The 18,044-nt window shown below is 33.3% G+C and overlaps 2 protein-coding genes across 2 annotated transcripts; both read right to left on the reverse strand.

Moving 5' to 3' along the window:
• Positions 1–316: 316 nt before the first annotated feature.
• On the reverse strand, positions 317–3,234 carry LOC132734890 (acyl-coenzyme A thioesterase 13-like). Its single transcript, XM_060721756.1, has 3 exons — positions 3,076–3,234; positions 2,377–2,561; positions 317–1,489 (listed from the first exon to the last, which is right to left on the reverse strand). Exons 1-3 carry the CDS (start codon positions 3,163–3,165, stop codon positions 1,336–1,338), a joined length of 429 nt encoding a protein of 142 aa, XP_060577739.1. The 5' UTR covers positions 3,166–3,234; the 3' UTR covers positions 317–1,335.
• A 1,501-nt stretch (positions 3,235–4,735) lies between these two features.
• Positions 4,736–17,645, reverse strand: LOC132734889 (multifunctional protein ADE2-like). The gene is made up of 7 exons (XM_060721755.1): positions 17,438–17,645; positions 16,332–16,510; positions 15,638–15,845; positions 14,921–15,090; positions 6,467–6,644; positions 5,794–5,946; positions 4,736–5,021 (listed from the first exon to the last, which is right to left on the reverse strand). The coding sequence occupies exons 1-7, from the start codon at positions 17,643–17,645 to the stop codon at positions 4,864–4,866; spliced, it is 1,254 nt and encodes a 417-aa protein (XP_060577738.1). The 3' UTR covers positions 4,736–4,863.
• Positions 17,646–18,044: the final 399 nt, after the last annotated feature.

Genomic DNA, 18,044 nt, shown 5'->3' on the forward strand with positions numbered 1-18,044 from the left:
TCAAAAAACATAATATTCAAGGTTAAATAATAGTCAAGTTAATACTAGGGAGCATGAGATACTTTGAACATTTCATATTTGTCGGACTGATCGACATCGAAAGCACGGAAAGTGTCGTGCTTTTTGGAGTAAGAATAATTAAAGTCACTGTCAATTCTACGTGTTCGTTCAAAGTTCAAGTTTAAGATGAATTGGTCCTCAGCTGGCCATACACAGCAATAAAATACATGTGGGATAACAAAGTAAGAAAATATTGAAACATGGTATATGTTTATTATTTAAATAGTGAAAGATACAACGAACAATAAGCAAAACAAAAACAAAGTTTAAAGCAGCACGCCTCCAGATTCATGCTAATTTTCATGAAAATTTTGAAAAACGTAATTGAATGTGTAATATTGTGAAGTAACCAGAAGGAAGTAATTTACACATTATCAATGGCACTTACCAACCACGTAAATTGCCAAAAAGTGATCAAAATATGCCTAAAACCCTTAACTGCGTTAGTAACGCAGTAGAAATATAGTTGTAAATACTGAAAAAATCAGTCATTAATCGCACAAAATATGTAAAATATTACTTTAATCTTTTTTTTTTACTTTTTCTTACATCTTAGAACATTTTTCTCAAGTTTGATTTTATTGAAATGTTTTGACTCATCTGGAGGCATGTAGCTTTAAGTCATGGGCCCAATGTTACCGTAAACAAATGTCACTTGATCACCCACCCTGAGTACCTATAAATGTACATGTATAATGCATTGCCATGAATTTAACATAAAATATTCCTATTTTTTAAGGACAAATGTTTATTATAATATGTGTACACTTTGCCATTAGGATCGGCTTAGATATTAACATCTTGTTTCCGCGTACTTAAAAAAAGAGATATTTCTATTATTTGACAACGTAACACGAAATTAATCAATTTCAAATAAGTTTTGACAATGTACACCATTATTAATTTCTATTTATCGTGTCAATGTTAGTATATTTGTTCTTTGTATGGTGATTCATTTATAAAATGTCATACAATTAAACCTGTGTGAAAGGTCACCGTTGAATAAAGATAAACGTGCAAATAAAAGCCACTATTTGATAGCCCTACATTGATATAACGGAAAAAACTAACTTCCAAAAAACGACCACTAGTTTATAAATACCATGATATGTCTTTCCTTTGAGTGCATTTGTTCACACATGTGAATGCAGATTTGCGTCATGTTATTAAATAACATTTAAAGCAACGCATTAAAACAAAATCCAGGTTTTTAAGCAACAAAGTTCAGAAACTTTGATTCTTAATGTAACACCCGCTTACATGACTATTTACTGATCACCCAATATATTTTGTATGTTTTCCTTGCGCTAAAAGATTTCCGTCTAACTTATTTGTTATATCTACGGTCAAAAATGCTAATCTTTTGCCTCTTTTCAACATCTTTGCGTCAATAATGATATCGTCTCCCACTTTAGCTCCTCTCATAAACCTAGATAAATAAAAGAGCATCTACAAGTCAATATAACAACCCAAAAATGTACATGTATGACTAGTCTAAAAATATATAATTAGGTTCATATGCCGATTTTCTTTTCTTGTTTTCGTATGAAGCCAATACACACAATTAAATTTTATTCTCTTCATTTAATTTATTCTCCTTTAAATGAAGAGTTGAAGGGAAGGCAACAAAATTTAGGCCGAAATAGATAGAAATTTAAATATGCTGAAACATGACTATTTATTTTACCTATAATGCTATAATTATTGATATATTGATTTAAATTTACATGTATATTGACATTGTCTTTATCATCAATTCCTTTTTTTCTTGGAAAAATTTGCATTTTAAACATAACATGTAGCATAAATGCCCATGTCTTCAGTGTTTGTATGGTGTGGAGCGGTGTTAAGGTGTCTGTCTTAACCAAGCGTTCGTGGGATTGAGCCCTACCTTGGCATATTTTCTCAAATGTTATTGGTGTAGATTTGGTCCGAGAACCGGATTTGTGATTGATTAAAAGTTACATTATCCAGTGAGCTTTTAAGACATACCGACACTTTAAAGGTCATATGGCGACTTTCCAGCTTTAATAATGGATGTATACCACATCTTCCGCTTCGTGCATTATTTCAGACACTAGCGGGCACCTTAGTAGAACCACCGACGTGCCGTAACTAAGCAAGCTGGGTAACTGTTCTGACATTAAAGAATCCAAAGTCCCTGGCAGGATTCGGACCAACAGCGGTGAGGGACGAGTGGTTCGAAGTCAACGACCTTAACCCTTGCCCACGGACATGATTAAAGTAACTACACTTAATGAACCTACATGATCTTACTAAGAACAAGCAAAAATCTATAAAAAAAAATACACTTACGACACACTTAAGTCTACACTAACACCGGCTACCGGCTCATCTGTCCCTAGGAGCGCCCATGTTGATACAGCATCAACCAGAGTACAGGTCATACCGCCATGCAAGGTACCAGCCCTATTCTGATGTTCTTCTGCCACCCGCATTTCACACGTGCACGCCCCTCCCCCACCGCTTGTTACTTTCACCTAAAATCAAAACGAAATTAGTAGTCAATTTGCGTGACGGTTGAATATAGCGGACTTACAGTACTCAGCATTCCTTTGTGAACGAAAATCCTATGCTTTTACACATAATTCCTGCAGAAATATGTAACGCAACCGTCAATGTTTTCCATCATTCCCTGCGAAAAAGCGGGGACTTCATAAGCAGCAAAATCTTTATTTAATTACATTAATGAAAAAAGCATTGACACGAATCACAGGTATCTAGACTAGATATTTATACAGCCACAGACATAGTGGACTTAAAAGATAGGTTTTACTGTACATAAGGCGACTATCGTAGTACTGACGCAATATCCGATAGTACTTAACAATTATTTCGAAAAACTGAAGATGTACATTTCTTTTGAGTCATATTACATATTATATTTACAGCACAGCAAACAGAAGTAATACGGTATTAATTACCAAAGGTCACTATGCTAAAAATAGCTTACTTGAAAAGACTAAACTAAAAGTAATATATATCGTGTATTACCTTATTCAAAATGTTTTCAAAGCCAAGTGCTCCTTTTGTCGAATGTTCCACAATTGTTCTTATAAGTTGTAGCGTATTTTTTGATGCCATATTAACAAATTAAGCTAACATGTACAAGGGTGACCTTAAACATTTGTAAACATCCGGTAAGTTGAAGGGGAGATTATAAGTCATACCGTTTTAAGGTAATCTCAATGCAGTAACCGCCCTTAATAACTTCTTTGCAAAAAAAAACAACAAAGAATTAAATATATTATTCAATTAAATTAATAGATTAACTTTGTTAAAATTGCCAATCTTTTTTTTCTAATCTTGATATCTTTCATATAATTTTCCAGTCTGATTATAGTTATAAATTTCTCATCTTATTATATGTTTTTGTTCATATGTGCGATAAACGAGTATGTTTTTAAACTTGATTTGGGAAGTAACCGCTGTAAGCAGTTTTGATGACTTCCTGTCTAATGATTAATTGTGGCTAATTAATAGGAAACTAAAAATATATTACGGCAAAATTGTAAATAAATTGTCGAGTTAAGTATCACTGATAAATGTTTTATTTGTTAGACCTGGGACGATATATCGATGATGTAAAGACGACGACTTGATGATAAAATCGCGATTAGAGGAATTTTCAAAATATTTACCTACTGAGTAGCAAAAAGGTCTGCACTGGTCACATGAAGTGGTCCACCAGCAAGATGAGCGATAAATGCTTGCACTTTTTTCATTTTTGTGTGCATTTGTGTATAATTAAATTTTAAAGAGCTATCGATTTTCACGGAGACCATGAAGTGAAAAAACTATACTGATATATACAAGGTGCGAAAAAAACTCAACTGCTATATAGCAGCTCAGTTTTTTCCTATATGAAACAATGAAAAAACTGTACTGTTATATATCAATACAGTTTTCAAATGCTCATTAAAAGTGTACTGAGTATAATGGGTTATAAGAACAAAGGAAAAGTTCCAAACCATGCAATAATTGACAGATATACGAAATATGAAGAAAATAATCCAATTACCTTTAATTTTTGTGGGTGTGATCATTCTTAATTTGTTCAGTAGTTTTATTAATAATTAAGAGACGACTTCTAAAAAACAACTCAGAACAGAATATATTAAGAATTATAACATCCAAGCCAAAATTTTATGGTGCTACTGTGGTGAAATCTGTACTCTAAAAATAGGTACTGTCCTGTTACTTTCTGAAAGGAACAGTGGAAGTTTCTATATAAAAATTGAAAGAAGTCCGTTAGAAATACGTACCTAATATGATGAGAACTGAATACTCCAAGTTGGACTTCTACATAATATATAATTTTCCAAAGTAAACATGGAATGTTACCATATAAATAAACAATAAATCTAACATTTGTAAAACTTTAATATAATTTGTATCAAATTCAAGTCATTTAAAGAAATGTTTGATAAAAGAAACAACACAAATGTGCCGTGTCATGACAAAACCAACATAATGGGTCTGCGACCAGCATGGATCCAGACCAGCCTGCGCATCCGCGCAGTCTGATCAGGATCCATGCTGTTCGCTATTAGTTTCTCTACTTGTTATATGGTTTGTAAGCGAACAGCATGGATCCTGATCAGACTGCGCGGATGCGCAGGCTGGTTTTGATCCATGCTGGTCGCAAACCCATTATGTTGGTTTTGTCGTGACGCGGCTCATATGTCAAAACACACACACAGGAAAGGCTTGAAATTCCTTAGACTAGCTAGATAATTATTTTATGAGATCATGGGAAACAAAAGGAAGTTTTTATCACATTTAATTTCTCGTTTTCTTGTCTGCCTCCTTTAAGTTTATCCAGGTATTGAGCTGGTTTGCTCGTAGCTTCGACCATATAATATGATCACCGAGACCAAGAATCTGCACTGCAGCAAGGGCAGCTGCGTCCGGGGAGGTGACTGTTGTACATCCCAAATCTGAAATACATTTGTTTCTAAGTTTCTGAAAGAAATTCCTCAATTTCAATTTATTGCTAAAATCCAAAAAAAATATTTCATTAATTAATGTGTGTTGTATTTAAGTCTTGCCGACAATATTAACCGAATATGGCGACTTTTCAGCTTTACTATTGGAAGAAGACCTCTGGTGCCCTTCCTACCAGGCATTATTTCAGAGCATACACCCAAGTAGAACACAAACCTTCTAATCCAGCTGTATAGGTAACTCATAGAAAAGCAAGAAATTCTAGGTCGAATGTTAAGTAAAGAGAAATTGTTTTGTTCTTCTTATCTGTATTCTGTTCGGTTAAGTCACGGGAAAAATGCATTTACTACATGTTCATACAGGATTCACAATTTACTTCAAATATTTGCCATTTTTGAGAAAGGCATAACATGCAATTTTAGTTATTTCTAAACATTAATATTAATATTGTATCATAGTTTGGGGACATTTTGTCTGGGGTTTGCATATTGTGACGACAGAGAAAGGGAAAACGATAAAAAATATTATAGTCAGATGCTCATTCATTAGTTATTTTTGTATGGGGTTTCATATTGTGTACAGGGAACGTGTTTTTATGATACAAAAGAGAAAGAATATCAAAACACTCGGCAATCTGATTTATACTCGGGGACTGTGCCCCCTCGTACAAATGAGATATCCTCGTGTTTCGATGCTCTTTCTATTACTTATTAAGTTATTATTCAAGAAATACAGTTACCAATAAGACAAAGGACAGACTCATACCTGTAGGTACTCTTAGTGATGACCAGATATCTTCAGCTACCCAGTCAGCTGGCGGGCAGTTAATGACTGGCCAGATTGCGTTACCAGATAGAACCGGACCAAGCCCGTTACTACTTCCGGCTACAGCAATAAACACAGTAGGTATACCCTCACCTGAAAGTCATCTTCCAAATTATACAACATACATTTATTCTTATATATGTAAATATTTATATTTAATTTAGCTAAAATTGTTATTTAAGCTTGATTGTGAAATAAATGCAATTTTTATTAAGTCCTTTCGATCCAGTTTCTTGGAACCAAAAGTACAAAGAAATATGGTCGGGACCAAATTACGGCTTAAGCACACGATTCCTGGTTTCAGAGGGAGATACTTTTACTACTAAACCACGGTCCCTTTATATAAACAAATTATTTAAGCTGGCATGGTGTTTCGCTTATTTCCTTTTAGTATAATATATTTTTTGTCTTCAAAATCAAAGACTTTAGAAATTGATAGAAAATGGTGCATTAAATCAGGCTTGTGAACAACAGGCATCCGCAGTTCACCAAAGTACAACCATTAAGGAAGATATTCACCAAAAATAAACTTTATCACTATTCTCTAGTTGAGTTGGTACTTACAATTCACCAGTTATAATGGTTTCTTACAAATGCAAGTGAGTAGGTATACCTTCATATTGAGCTAAAATATTCAGAAGTTCGTGGCATCCTTTGTCAGCAGAAGACACTCTTAATTCACATGGTACACCAAACGTCTCACATGTAGACCGTATCTTCTCGCAGTGAGCCATGTATACTGGTGAGCCCATAAACACAACTGCCCGGACATGGGACGATGGTGATAACTGCTGTAATAAAAAATTTAACCCTTCATTTACATAATTTGAATAAAGACATGGCTTACTTAATACCCACATAAATTTTGTAGACATTTTTATCTATATTTTCATTACTTTAGCCAGACACTTTAATACCTTCAAATTGATTCAATGTCTAGAAAAAGAAAGCTGTAAACACAAACGGGAATAGAAAACTTTCAATTCCTCTAGAATGCTGGACAAATCTTTAAAGAATTTTTTTCATGAAAATTCAAAAGATGGTCAAATTCAAATTTCTCCCAAAAGGTTGAAATAGTAGTGCGCTTAACACGTTCTATTTGTGTTCGTAAGAAGTTCTTCTAATGGTAGGAATGAAAAAATCTGTTGCTATAACTTAAGTAGGCAATGAAAATATATCTGCTAGAAGGCATGACTTATATTTGAAAAATGTCATATTTAAAGATTGTCCGTGAACAAAACATTACAAACATAATGTCATATATATATATACATTCAGAAATTCAAAGACAAATTACAAGACAAACTAAATATACGTATAAGAATATTTTTCTTCTTTCTGACTTTGCTATATAATGGTTTTACTTTGAAGTAATCTATTACTTATAAAACATTAATGCATTCTAAAACATAAATTGTATATAAACGCTTAATATCTATAAATTTTCTAACAGGACCGTTGTGCCCGTGAAAAGCTTCTATCTTTATCTCCCAAAAGCTTTATATTTGGAGTTTTGTTATAGTTTCCAGAAAAAAAGTTCCACATTGGCCAGTAACTTAAACAATCTCTTATTTGCATTAGTACAGTTACAGTTATTTAGTATTTTGAATGGAAGTCAAAATACTATACTTTATTGACATTTTGCTACTTTTATTATAAAGAGAATTTAGCATTCATAAGTATTATTCATGCGAAAAGTATCTAGTATGCTGTTTATTATTTGTAACTTACAATTTCTAAAACTCATATTTGCCTGTTTAAAAGAAAACAAATGATTTCTGAGACATTAAGTGCCTTAAATTAAAAAAACTTTAGAACTTATAAACATTTCCTATTTAAGAATTTGTTTGTCACAGTTGTTTCTATCCGAAAATACACATCCGAAATTACTTGCAAATCAAGATAGATTTTTGGGGAGGCTATGCCGACCCAATGTTAATAACTGTTCGTCAAATCTTACTGCCGCGGTAATCAGGTCACTGCCGCGGTAATCAGGTCAAAAAATAGTACCTTGATCTTTTCTAAGCTGACTCATCACTCATCACAGACATTTACAATATGAAAATATTTTCATTCTTTAATTTCATATCTGCAATTTGTAAAGATAATAATTCTCTGAAAAATTCTTGATTTTTGTTTAAATCACTACTCCGTGACGTCATACTGCCGCGGTAATCAGGTTTAAGCATACGTACGTCTGTAATAAATAGTTCTGGTATTAAAACCCTTCAAAATAATAACTTTATCAATATTTTTTTAACAAAAAGCATAAATGAAAATTTGTAAGTAAATGCTTTAATTTAGTGGCAAATATTCTTTATTATTCTTGATAACAATTTTCCAATTACTACGCAGCGACCAACTGTTTATGACGGGTCATTAACTAGAACGTTCCAACACCGTATTCTCCATTGTGTACACCGGTCTTACTGACGATATTTGAGACCGGTGTATATACAATGCCGTATTCTCAATATCATGCATGTTCTTTTGTTGTTATATACCATTAAAAGTCCTTAATATTTTTTAAAGACAAATAATTGTAAACTGTCGCTTACATCAGAGACATGGATCATGCTTGCGTGATAACAAAGGAAAACTAACTTATTAGTACACCCCAGGAGGCTGTACGCGGAAAACGGTCATAAACCGCTATATCATAGCTGTTAGTAAATATTTTGCATACATTTAACTAAAAATTCACTGATGGTGATGAGCATATAGTTTGAAACATTATATTCTTGAACCATTATCGCCGAAAAAAAAACTATTTAACTACAAAACCCCTATAGGGACCTTCCGACAAAATTCCAGCACAATATTACATTTTACATTAGCAAAATAAAAAAGCAATACTTATATTTTCATCTTACATAATTCATTAATCAAACTTTTAACATAAAAGTATATTTGGCAATTGACAGATCCCTACTCTGATCTTTTATTTGTATAGGAATAAATTTAAACATGTGCTCTTTTGTTTAGGAATATTTTGTAGTGAAAGTCTTATATATTCACTGATCTCATAATTAGAATTAGACAGGTCAGGGATTTATACAACCAGTTGTTTACTTAACTATGCTCATTTTAATCCCAATAGAAACATTCAAATATTTGGGGTATAAAACATGACCAAAGTACCTAGTAGTCGTTTACCCGGTGGTGATCCCATTAAACTGATTATAGATTCGAATTGATTAGAAAACACAAATAGAAACATGTGTTTCCGTACAACAAAAATCGGAAGTAAAGTGAACAGTTAATTGACAGAAATATGTGGTCAAATATGTTTTAACAAAGAAATAATTATTTCAGAGAAAGACGCAAAGATCAGTATGACCCCGTATTGTGTAATTAGAAAGTTTATTCAATTCTAGGGCATACATCATAATTTGATAGTCCATGTGTAATAAAACTCAAATTTTCAATACAGATTATGAGATACATAAAAAATATTAAAGAATAAGAAGCTTTAATTAAAAAACAAAAACAAAAAAAACAAAAAAACAAAAAAAACGCATACATATACAAATTACTTACAGTCGAGCATCGGGAAGTCATTAACATATCTTACGAAACTTTAATTTGAAAACGATATTTGCGCGCGCTGAAGTGATTAATGTTTATTTGAAAAATAAAAAAAAGAACTTTTATGTTTGTGTTCTAAAAATAATCCGCGGCATAAGAGGAATTTCTTATTCATTTTACAACACTTGAAAAATTACTACAGAAAATGTTTTGTTGTTTTTTTTGTTTTGTTTTCAACAAAAGTGAGTGTGTTTTAAGTTTATTTATACTCGGCGCCGGAATAACCATATGTCCGAGATTATAGCATCTGGGACGTCTTTTTCAAGCAGATTCTTCCTGGAAGCCCATTCTTCGTTCTTTGGTGGTAAAGGAGACGACAATACCGTCAAGGCATCAACTTTCTGACTGACGACAACAAAAACGGCATCTATTAGCGCCAAACCTCCAGAGTAAGTCACGACAGGTCAACCAATCACCTCTGGTACTTATGATGACTTGACTATGTCCTTCCGTGTGCCTTCTCCGCGACGTGCACGCCTCTGGAGAAATTGGAGAAGTTTCAACAAAAACTTCCAAAACACGCCATTTATAACATCATTCATAGCACTGACGGCTTCGGTGTTCTCATCTATTTGCAGGAAATGGTAGACAGGGAAAACCCTACGTAATAACCGCACACCCTGTTAACAACAGATTTTCCGCAGTATATATTTCAAGCTAGTGAGGTTTAAAAATACACAAGCTATCGATTAACTACCATTAGTTGGTTGAGTGTTGACGGTAAAAAAAGAAGATATAACTTCCTGATCAATTTTCACTTAGGTTGATTCAGTTTTGAATAAGCTTTGCAGATATGTATTTTTTCAAGAAATATTTAGCTTTAATATTATCCGACGCCGTCAGTAATGAAATGGGAATAATTTTCTGAAACGTGATTTTATTCGAGATTTGCTTCTGGAGAAGACAACCTTCTGTCCGTAGAGCATGAATATTAATATTCATCACAAGACAGTATCTTATTGATCTCAATTATGGTACATCTAAACGTGTATAATTTTTATGTTCAATAAAAATGTTGCATCACTTGCAGTTGTTATTATCATTCAATAATATTAAAATGACATAAAGTATTTATGATGAACAGTCCTAGAATATTTTGACACAGGAACTTGAAATTCTATCAAATAATCAATATTAATTATAATATCCAAATATACCCCCTATATACTATAAAAAATTTTTATAGTATATAGGGGGTATATTTGGATATTATAATTAATATTGGTTATTTGATAGAATTTCAAGTTCCTGTGTTTGTGTTTTTTTATAGTATATTGTATATTTGGATATTATAATTAATATTGGTTATTTGATAGAATTTCAAGTTCCTGTGATTTTGATAAGGAACCGTCAGTTGTAAAATGTTATTGTTATCTGATAATGAACAGTCGTCATACTTGCTGGTATGTCATTTATTATTGACAGTTAAGGTTTTTCAAAATTTGTATGATTAACAGTCCGAATGTAGACCTCAATGAAATGTTCTGGAATATTAACAAAATGAATAGTCAACCACATTAACCATATATATGAATGGTTGAACACAACAGTAAGGATAAATAGCGCAATGTGCATATCTTTTTATTTTGGTAGCATATTTTAAGCAAAAAGAAAAGACACTATAAGTCTGAAACATTCTCTCATAGCCTCCCCACCAGTACATTCAGTGCTTTGATTTTCCTGTTTAATCACATGCAGTTAATTCATAGGACTTAAGAATAAAATGCCAATTATTGGAGTAAATTTATGAATACATAATATTATTCAATACTTACATTTAGTACAAATATATGAATAAACAGCAAACGTTGTATAACCAGCTAGCTCAAAATGTTTCGTACAACATGGCGGGTGTCCTGCCATCACGTGATTTAATGCAATGTTTTGATAAGGTACTTTGGATTTAGAACAGTTTGTTACATATGCCCCCACGGGTCACATGACATTTATCGATCATATGATTGCTCCAATAAGTTAGAACAGTCTATTTATCAAAACATACTGAATTTGTGGAGTTAGAACAGGATGGTTTTGTTGTAATTCATTTATGAAGCTCTGAAGCACTAATATAACATGCCAAGGAGATAGAACAGTCCATTACGAACAAAATTGTGTATTTAACTTGCTTTTGGAAAATTTGGAGATATAGACAGGACTGATTTTGAGAATTTGGCTCCCTATAAGATGCTAGTGGCATTTTGTAGTACAAGTGGTATCTTGGTGTATTTTACCTATTTAAGGTATGCTGAATCCGATAAAGGTGGATACCAAATTGAAAAACTTGATCTTGACCATTGAAATGGCCATTTAAAATGACCACTAAAATGGCCGCCAAATTTCTTTATCATAAATGGATGATAGATCAAATAAAACTTTTAAGGAAAGGAAAAGCCTGAAATTTGTCACAAAGCATGTAAAAAGACAATCCAATATGGCCGAAAATCCAAGATGGCAGACATTTTTCTATATGCCAATATAATAGTAATATAGAAGTTATATTAAAGATAGTACGGACATCTTAAAGGCGAACACTACACTCTTTCCTGTCCTATCTGCTTGATATGGAGCTTTCATGTATTTTATCTGGGACTCTATGAACGCATATAGAGTGGCTAGTGAGGGGTTAAAACGTGTGCATGCAAAATATACATTAATTAATTTCTCTGAGTAGTCTTGGGTTTTGGTGTTCGTTTTTCTATTATCGGTCGTCGTCTTCGTTCTTCTGTTATAGGTTCTCGTCGCATTTCTCTGCTGTCAGTTCCTCTTTAAGTGGTCGTGACTTTCGTTTTGTTGTTATTGGTCCTCGTCGCAGTTCTCTTGTTGTCAGTTCTTCTGTAATTGGATGTGTCAGTTTTTTTGTTGTTAGATGTTCTGTTATCGGTTCTCGTCTCTGTTTTTTTTTTGTTATCGGTCGTCGGCTTCGTTCTTCTGTTATCGGTTCTCGTCTTCGTTCTTCTCCGTTCTCGTCTCTTTTCTTCTGTAATTAGTCCTGTGTTTTCGTTTTCAGGTTGTCAATTCTTCTTTCATCGGTTCCCGTCTCTGTTATCGACCCCCGTCGTATTCTTCTGTCAACAATCCTCGTACCTGTGTACGTTGTCTTGTTGTCAGTTCTTCTGTTATCGGTCCCTGTCTTGTTCTGTTATCGGTTCTCGTCTTTGTTCTTCTCCGTTATTCTGTCATCGGGTCTCGTCTCTGTTTTTCTGTTATCGGTTCTCGTCTTTGGCCTCCGTTATTCTGTCATCGGTTCTCGTCTCTTTTCTTCTGTAATTAGTCCTGGTCTCCGTTGTTCTGTCATCGGTTTGCGTCTCTGTTATCGATCCCCGTCTCCTTTCTTCTGTCATCAGTCCTCGTCTCTGTTTTTTTGTTATCGATCCCCGTCTCCGTTGTCTTGTTGTCAGTTCTTTTGTTATCGGTGCTTGTCCATCGGTTCTCGTCTCTTTTCTTCTGTAATTAGTCCTGGTCTCCGTTGTTCTGTCATCGGTTTCCGTCTCTGTTATCGATCCCCGTCTCCGTTGTCTTGTTGTCAGTTCTTTTGTTATCGGTGCTTGTCCTGTTATTTCGTTATCGGTCGTCGCCTCTGTTAGCTTGTTGTCAGTTCTTGTCTCCGTTCTTCCTTCTGTTGTCGGTTGTTGTCGGTCGTGTACTTGTTTCCTGCTCCGTTAAGGTATTTTCTTGTTTCTATCGGTCCTCGTTTCTGTTCGCTTGTTGTCAGTGCTTGTCTCCGTTCTTCCTTCGTTATCGGTCGTCCTCTTCGGTCTTGTACTTGGTTACTTGTTTCCTGCTCCGTTAAGGTATTTTCTTGTTTCTATCGTTACCGTCATTCTGTGTCTATGTCCTGGTTTTGTCAGTCTTGTAGTGGAGTAGCGGGGGATCGAACTCACGACCCCTTGATTTGTAGGCAGACAGTGTTACCACTGCACCATTGCGCCCGCTCTGAATAATAACCATTTTTGAAAATCCTTTATACATAAAACACTATTTCAATGGCTAACAAAAGGTGTATTACAATTATATTTTAACACCTCTACTATGTAGCCAACCCACGTGACTTTTATATATGGTCAAAGAAAATATCACTTCATTTTTTTACAAGTAATATTTGCAAAAATAACTTTGATGTTACTTTAAGATATCCTGGAAATTTATTGGAGGGTACCAGGAATGATGTGATAATCTTCTTGTAGAATTTTCTCAAAACCGTGACTGAATTCCAAAATTTTCGAGAGCTGCCATGGTATAGCAAACACACGTAGCAATCTCCCGGTTTCAGACATTTTCTGACTCGTTGAAAATATGATGTTGTTATTGTTGGTTTTGTTTTTAACTTTAACTTTAAATTTCAAATTAAATAGTCACTTATTTTTAAACAAGATGGTAAACTTAAATATGCCCAAATGTCATCAAGAGCAGTTTTGCATGTGGGAGGAATGTATTTTTCAGACTGTAAAAATAAAACAAACAAAAAATTAAGAGACTATATAACCTGATTAATTAAGGTAATTAAGATGAATAGAAGTAAGTTTTTGACATTTCAAAAAAAAAATTAAATATTTATTTTAAACCAAGTGCAAAATATATGAAAACAAAATGAACAACTTAAAAAAATCATAGCTACAAATAATGTTGAAAATTACGGAACACCTGAAGTGACATTTTCTACATTTATATATAGAGAATAATTCCCAATTAGAAATATTATTTCGTTTTAACGAAATATAAAATCTTAATTACGAAATATTGATTCGTAATTACGAAATATTAATTTGTTATTACGAAATATTTATTCTTTGGTAATATTTATAAACAAAGTTTATTGTTAAATATAGGTCAAGTAAACAAAACATTAAATCTTTTTTTAAATCATTAAAACATTCAATCTTAGTCTTATACCTTAACGCGCTAGTAAAACAGTACTGTATATGACTGTTAATTGAGCCATTATGCTTATAATCGCTAAATTTGGTGGCCAATCTCATTAAAATCGTATCATATTGAATAATCATTTGATTTTGACAAGAATAATTAATTACATCATATTGTATCATAGTTTTAATGACCTATTTTAGTATTTTCAAGCGGCCATTTTGAATTGACCTTTTAAAGGTCAATGTCAATTTTTATTTTCTTGGTATCCACCCTCATCGTCTTCAGCATACCAATATTAGGTTAAAACACTCAAGATATTACTTGTACTATAAAATGCCTCTAGCATTCATATTTTCTTAAAATCAGTCTTGTCTAATAGAACATTACAGTTTTCAAGCGACGAATTATCTATAAATTAACAGAACAGAATTGAACACAGAAAATTTGGAATACGAAACGGGATGGAAAGTTGTTTTTCAACTAAAGTAAATTAGGCGAATTAATATTTGGAGGAGACGGGGCCCAAATGATATTTTTGACATGACCAAGTTGTAACTGTAACAGTAACAGAACATTCAGATAATTCTAAAATGCAATACTAAAGCTCACTTACAGACACTTTGTCAGCTACCCATTCAAAGTTACGTTTGACCATGTCTAAATCTTTAGCTGTGACTTCCTTCAACTCTCTATACACCTGTACATCTTTCATCAAGCGGCGATCCCCGGCCGGCCATAAACGCCATGAATCATTATCAATGACATCAGCTAACAATATCTCACCTAGAAAAATAATGTACGCTGTAAAAACTCTTATAACATGGCTTTAGGAAATAAAAAAAATGTTTTTTTTAATCATTTTAAAAGTGAAATTCACTGCAATCAAATTAATTAATTCTTTTTCACAACAAAATCACGTTTTGCCAGATAAGCTAAAATTTTAAAACTTACATGAAAAAAGGTGTAATCCCTTGGCACTGTACATTTCAAAAGGTTTAAATGTGTTTTCTATATAAACTACTTGTAAATTGCCAAATTGACACCGGGTCATAATACAACTATATTTAGAGGATGACAAGGTGACGCTACACTCAAAATATATAATGCCCATGGCAGTGATCAGTTTAGTAAAATATTTGTAAGATGTGTTTATTGTATGTATATGTAAACTATGTTACTTGGAACTGCTCGCCAATTGTTGAGGCTAGTGGGATAATTTATATAACTTTTGTAGGGGTTCCAAACATATTAGCTACTGTATTATAGTTTTCTCTTTTCAAAAGAAGTTAAGTCATGTTTCCGCGTGCAAATTAAAGATTGTAACATTTACCAGTTTCATGGTTTATTCCAAACTCTACCTTCATGTCAATCAGAGAACAACCTAAGGACGCCCAAGCTTTCTCTAAAATTTCAAACACAGTGACCGTTGTTCTCGATATAATATCTATCTCATACTGACCAATGATCCGGGGTCCAGCAGTCAGTTTGGCCTCAATACACTGTTCATATGACCACTGAGGATCATGGTTCTTGTCATCCTAAACATGAAATAATTGAACAGATTTTACTCAATAAAAGTACGTTTTTGTTCTATATTCTAACAGTTCCTGTCAACAAACCCTTCTCCATTTGCAAAATAAATAAAAGTTTGTTTCCAAACAATCGCAGTTACGTTTCTTGTTTCCCTTAAATCTTAATTTTAAGAGGCATGATTCGGCCAATCTGTATCGTGCTTTCAAAGATGTGAAAGATTTAAATCATGTTTAAAAATTGAACATTTGTGTCAATTTACAAAAGGCATCATATAAATAAAACAACAAAAAAACTAGACGATCTGTAGGCCAGTTTGCCAAATTGAAATTCATATATATAGTTTCTTTGATTATAAGACTATATTATAAACACTAATTTATGTTACATACATTTGTAGATGATAAAATAATAGAAATTTAAGGGATACAAATGTTTCTATATATGTTATCATACATAAACAGATTTTTTATTTGTATGAAACAAGAGTAAACCTTTAAGAAAGTCTCCAGTTTTGGAGGATAGAATCTATACCCCTCCGTCACACCAGGATTTCTCTTTAAGAAAGAACCAGTGGCTAATCTTCTAGTCACCCACTCTATAGGTATCATATCACATCGGTGAGTAACCATAGTTGTCTTCCCTTGACGCTTGATGAAATGGGTTTTAATACCTTCAAAGACCATGCAGTTTAGAAACAGATGGAAGTCACTTATCTAGTCCGATTGAGACGCCAAAGTAGTGAATAAAAGGCGAGGAATTGATAATTATATTGGTCAGTTATTCAGGAAAACGACCGACTGGCAAGATACTACCAAAAATGTGTTAAAGTCGACTTAAAATCAGAGAAACAAGTTAGATAAAATTTTAACATTTACAGTACCATAAATGTTATAACACTAGGGTATTTTAGATGGTACGGAATCTTGAAACTTCTGTACCATTACGCAGCTCTATCAACTAAGTTACTAGCTCATTTACATATTTAGTCTCATGATTGATACTAGATGTATCAGAGTCTATGAATACCCTTTCCTTGGCTTGACTCACAGAGCGTTTAATCAGACCCCTTTAAACATTCAACAATGATCTGCACTCAATGGTATAAAGAATTTTAAGCTCAAACTCAAGTCTCAGGTGTTTGATTTGCTAGAACCAGCACAGAATATCCACCGAGTCTAAATGAAAATCCTGAGATCTCAAAAAAAGTTTTATAATCTCGACAGTGAATGTTTTTTACAGAAAATTTTATCAAGTTTCCATACTATTTCTTAATACAAGCCAGTACCGTAGCCATACTGGGATAAATATCGAGGCAGAACGTGTGCTACAGGGTGTACTGAAGCATGTGTTTCCCTGTTGTTGTTGTTGTTGTTGTTGTTTTTATTACAGATAGACCAAGACCGTTAATATTTGTATGTATGTTTGTGTGAATGTATGTATTAATGTATGTATGTATGTGCGTGCGTGCGTGCTTGCGTCTGTGCGTACGTGTGTGAGTATGCGTTCATGCGTATGCAATTAAACATGATAAAACTATATTAAACGTATATATAAAGCCATTTAAATAGGAACATTGGGCTAAAAATCATAAAGCTACCAGCGTTGTTGAGTAACTCAAAGATAACACATGTTGTAGTAGTGGACATTTCTGCTTTTCCTTTCATTTCATGTGCCCGTTCCCCGTCTCTTGCAGTGATACGATCCTTTGAGTGTAGTAAGACATGATGAGTTTCAGGTATTATATAAACCACCTTAGATTTTCCCTCCGCAACCTTGACGCCAACCTTTACACCTGAAAACATCATCAAAGACCAGAAAAAAGTTAGCTGATTACAGAATGTTTAACTTGATTACATAATTTATCAGGTAGATCAATAACGATACTACTATAAAAGAATACATCTTGAAACTGTACGTGTAATTGCAATGTTAACAAGGATTTAAATTTCAAAATAATATATACAACTGTACATGTATGTCGTAATTTAGGGGATGCAGCACTTCAACTACAAACCAATATCAAAAATAAAGTTTTCGGAATAAAAATAGAAACATTTTACTCTTAAATTATAGGTACGAAATTAACAGATATAGCAGCGTGTAGTAAAATCATTATTCAAATCATAAACGTCCATAGTTGGCTTCAGTTCGCAATTGTAGTTCACGAAAACAAGTAACGTAATGGATAGATCTATAAGAAATGT

Source organism: Ruditapes philippinarum, unplaced genomic scaffold (genome assembly GCF_026571515.1).
Source record: "Ruditapes philippinarum isolate M1 unplaced genomic scaffold, ASM2657151v2 ctg4021_1_1_1_1, whole genome shotgun sequence".
Taxonomy (NCBI): domain Eukaryota; kingdom Metazoa; phylum Mollusca; class Bivalvia; order Venerida; family Veneridae; genus Ruditapes; species Ruditapes philippinarum.

What these genes read in the sequence shown, in the direction of transcription:
- LOC132734890 (XM_060721756.1), bottom strand. Translation starts at nt 3,165, where the DNA reads ATGGCATCAAAAAATACGCTACAACTTATAAGAACAATTGTGGAACAT. An exon ending in TTGAAAACATTTTGAATAAG is followed by an intron (nt 2,562 to 3,075) that starts GTAATACACGAT and finishes TTTTGATTTTAG; the next exon opens with GTGAAAGTAACAAGCGGTGG. An exon ending in AGTGTAGACTTAAGTGTGTC is followed by an intron (nt 1,490 to 2,376) that starts GTAAGTGTATTT and finishes TTATTTATCTAG; the next exon opens with GTTTATGAGAGGAGCTAAAG.
- LOC132734889 (XM_060721755.1), bottom strand. Translation starts at nt 17,645, where the DNA reads ATGATGTTTTCAGGTGTAAAGGTTGGCGTCAAGGTTGCGGAGGGAAAA. An exon ending in TGGAATAAACCATGAAACTG is followed by an intron (nt 15,091 to 15,637) that starts GTAAATGTTACA and finishes TTATTTTTCTAG; the next exon opens with GTGAGATATTGTTAGCTGAT. An exon ending in ATCACTAAGAGTACCTACAG is followed by an intron (nt 5,022 to 5,793) that starts GTATGAGTCTGT and finishes AATGTATTTCAG; the next exon opens with ATTTGGGATGTACAACAGTC.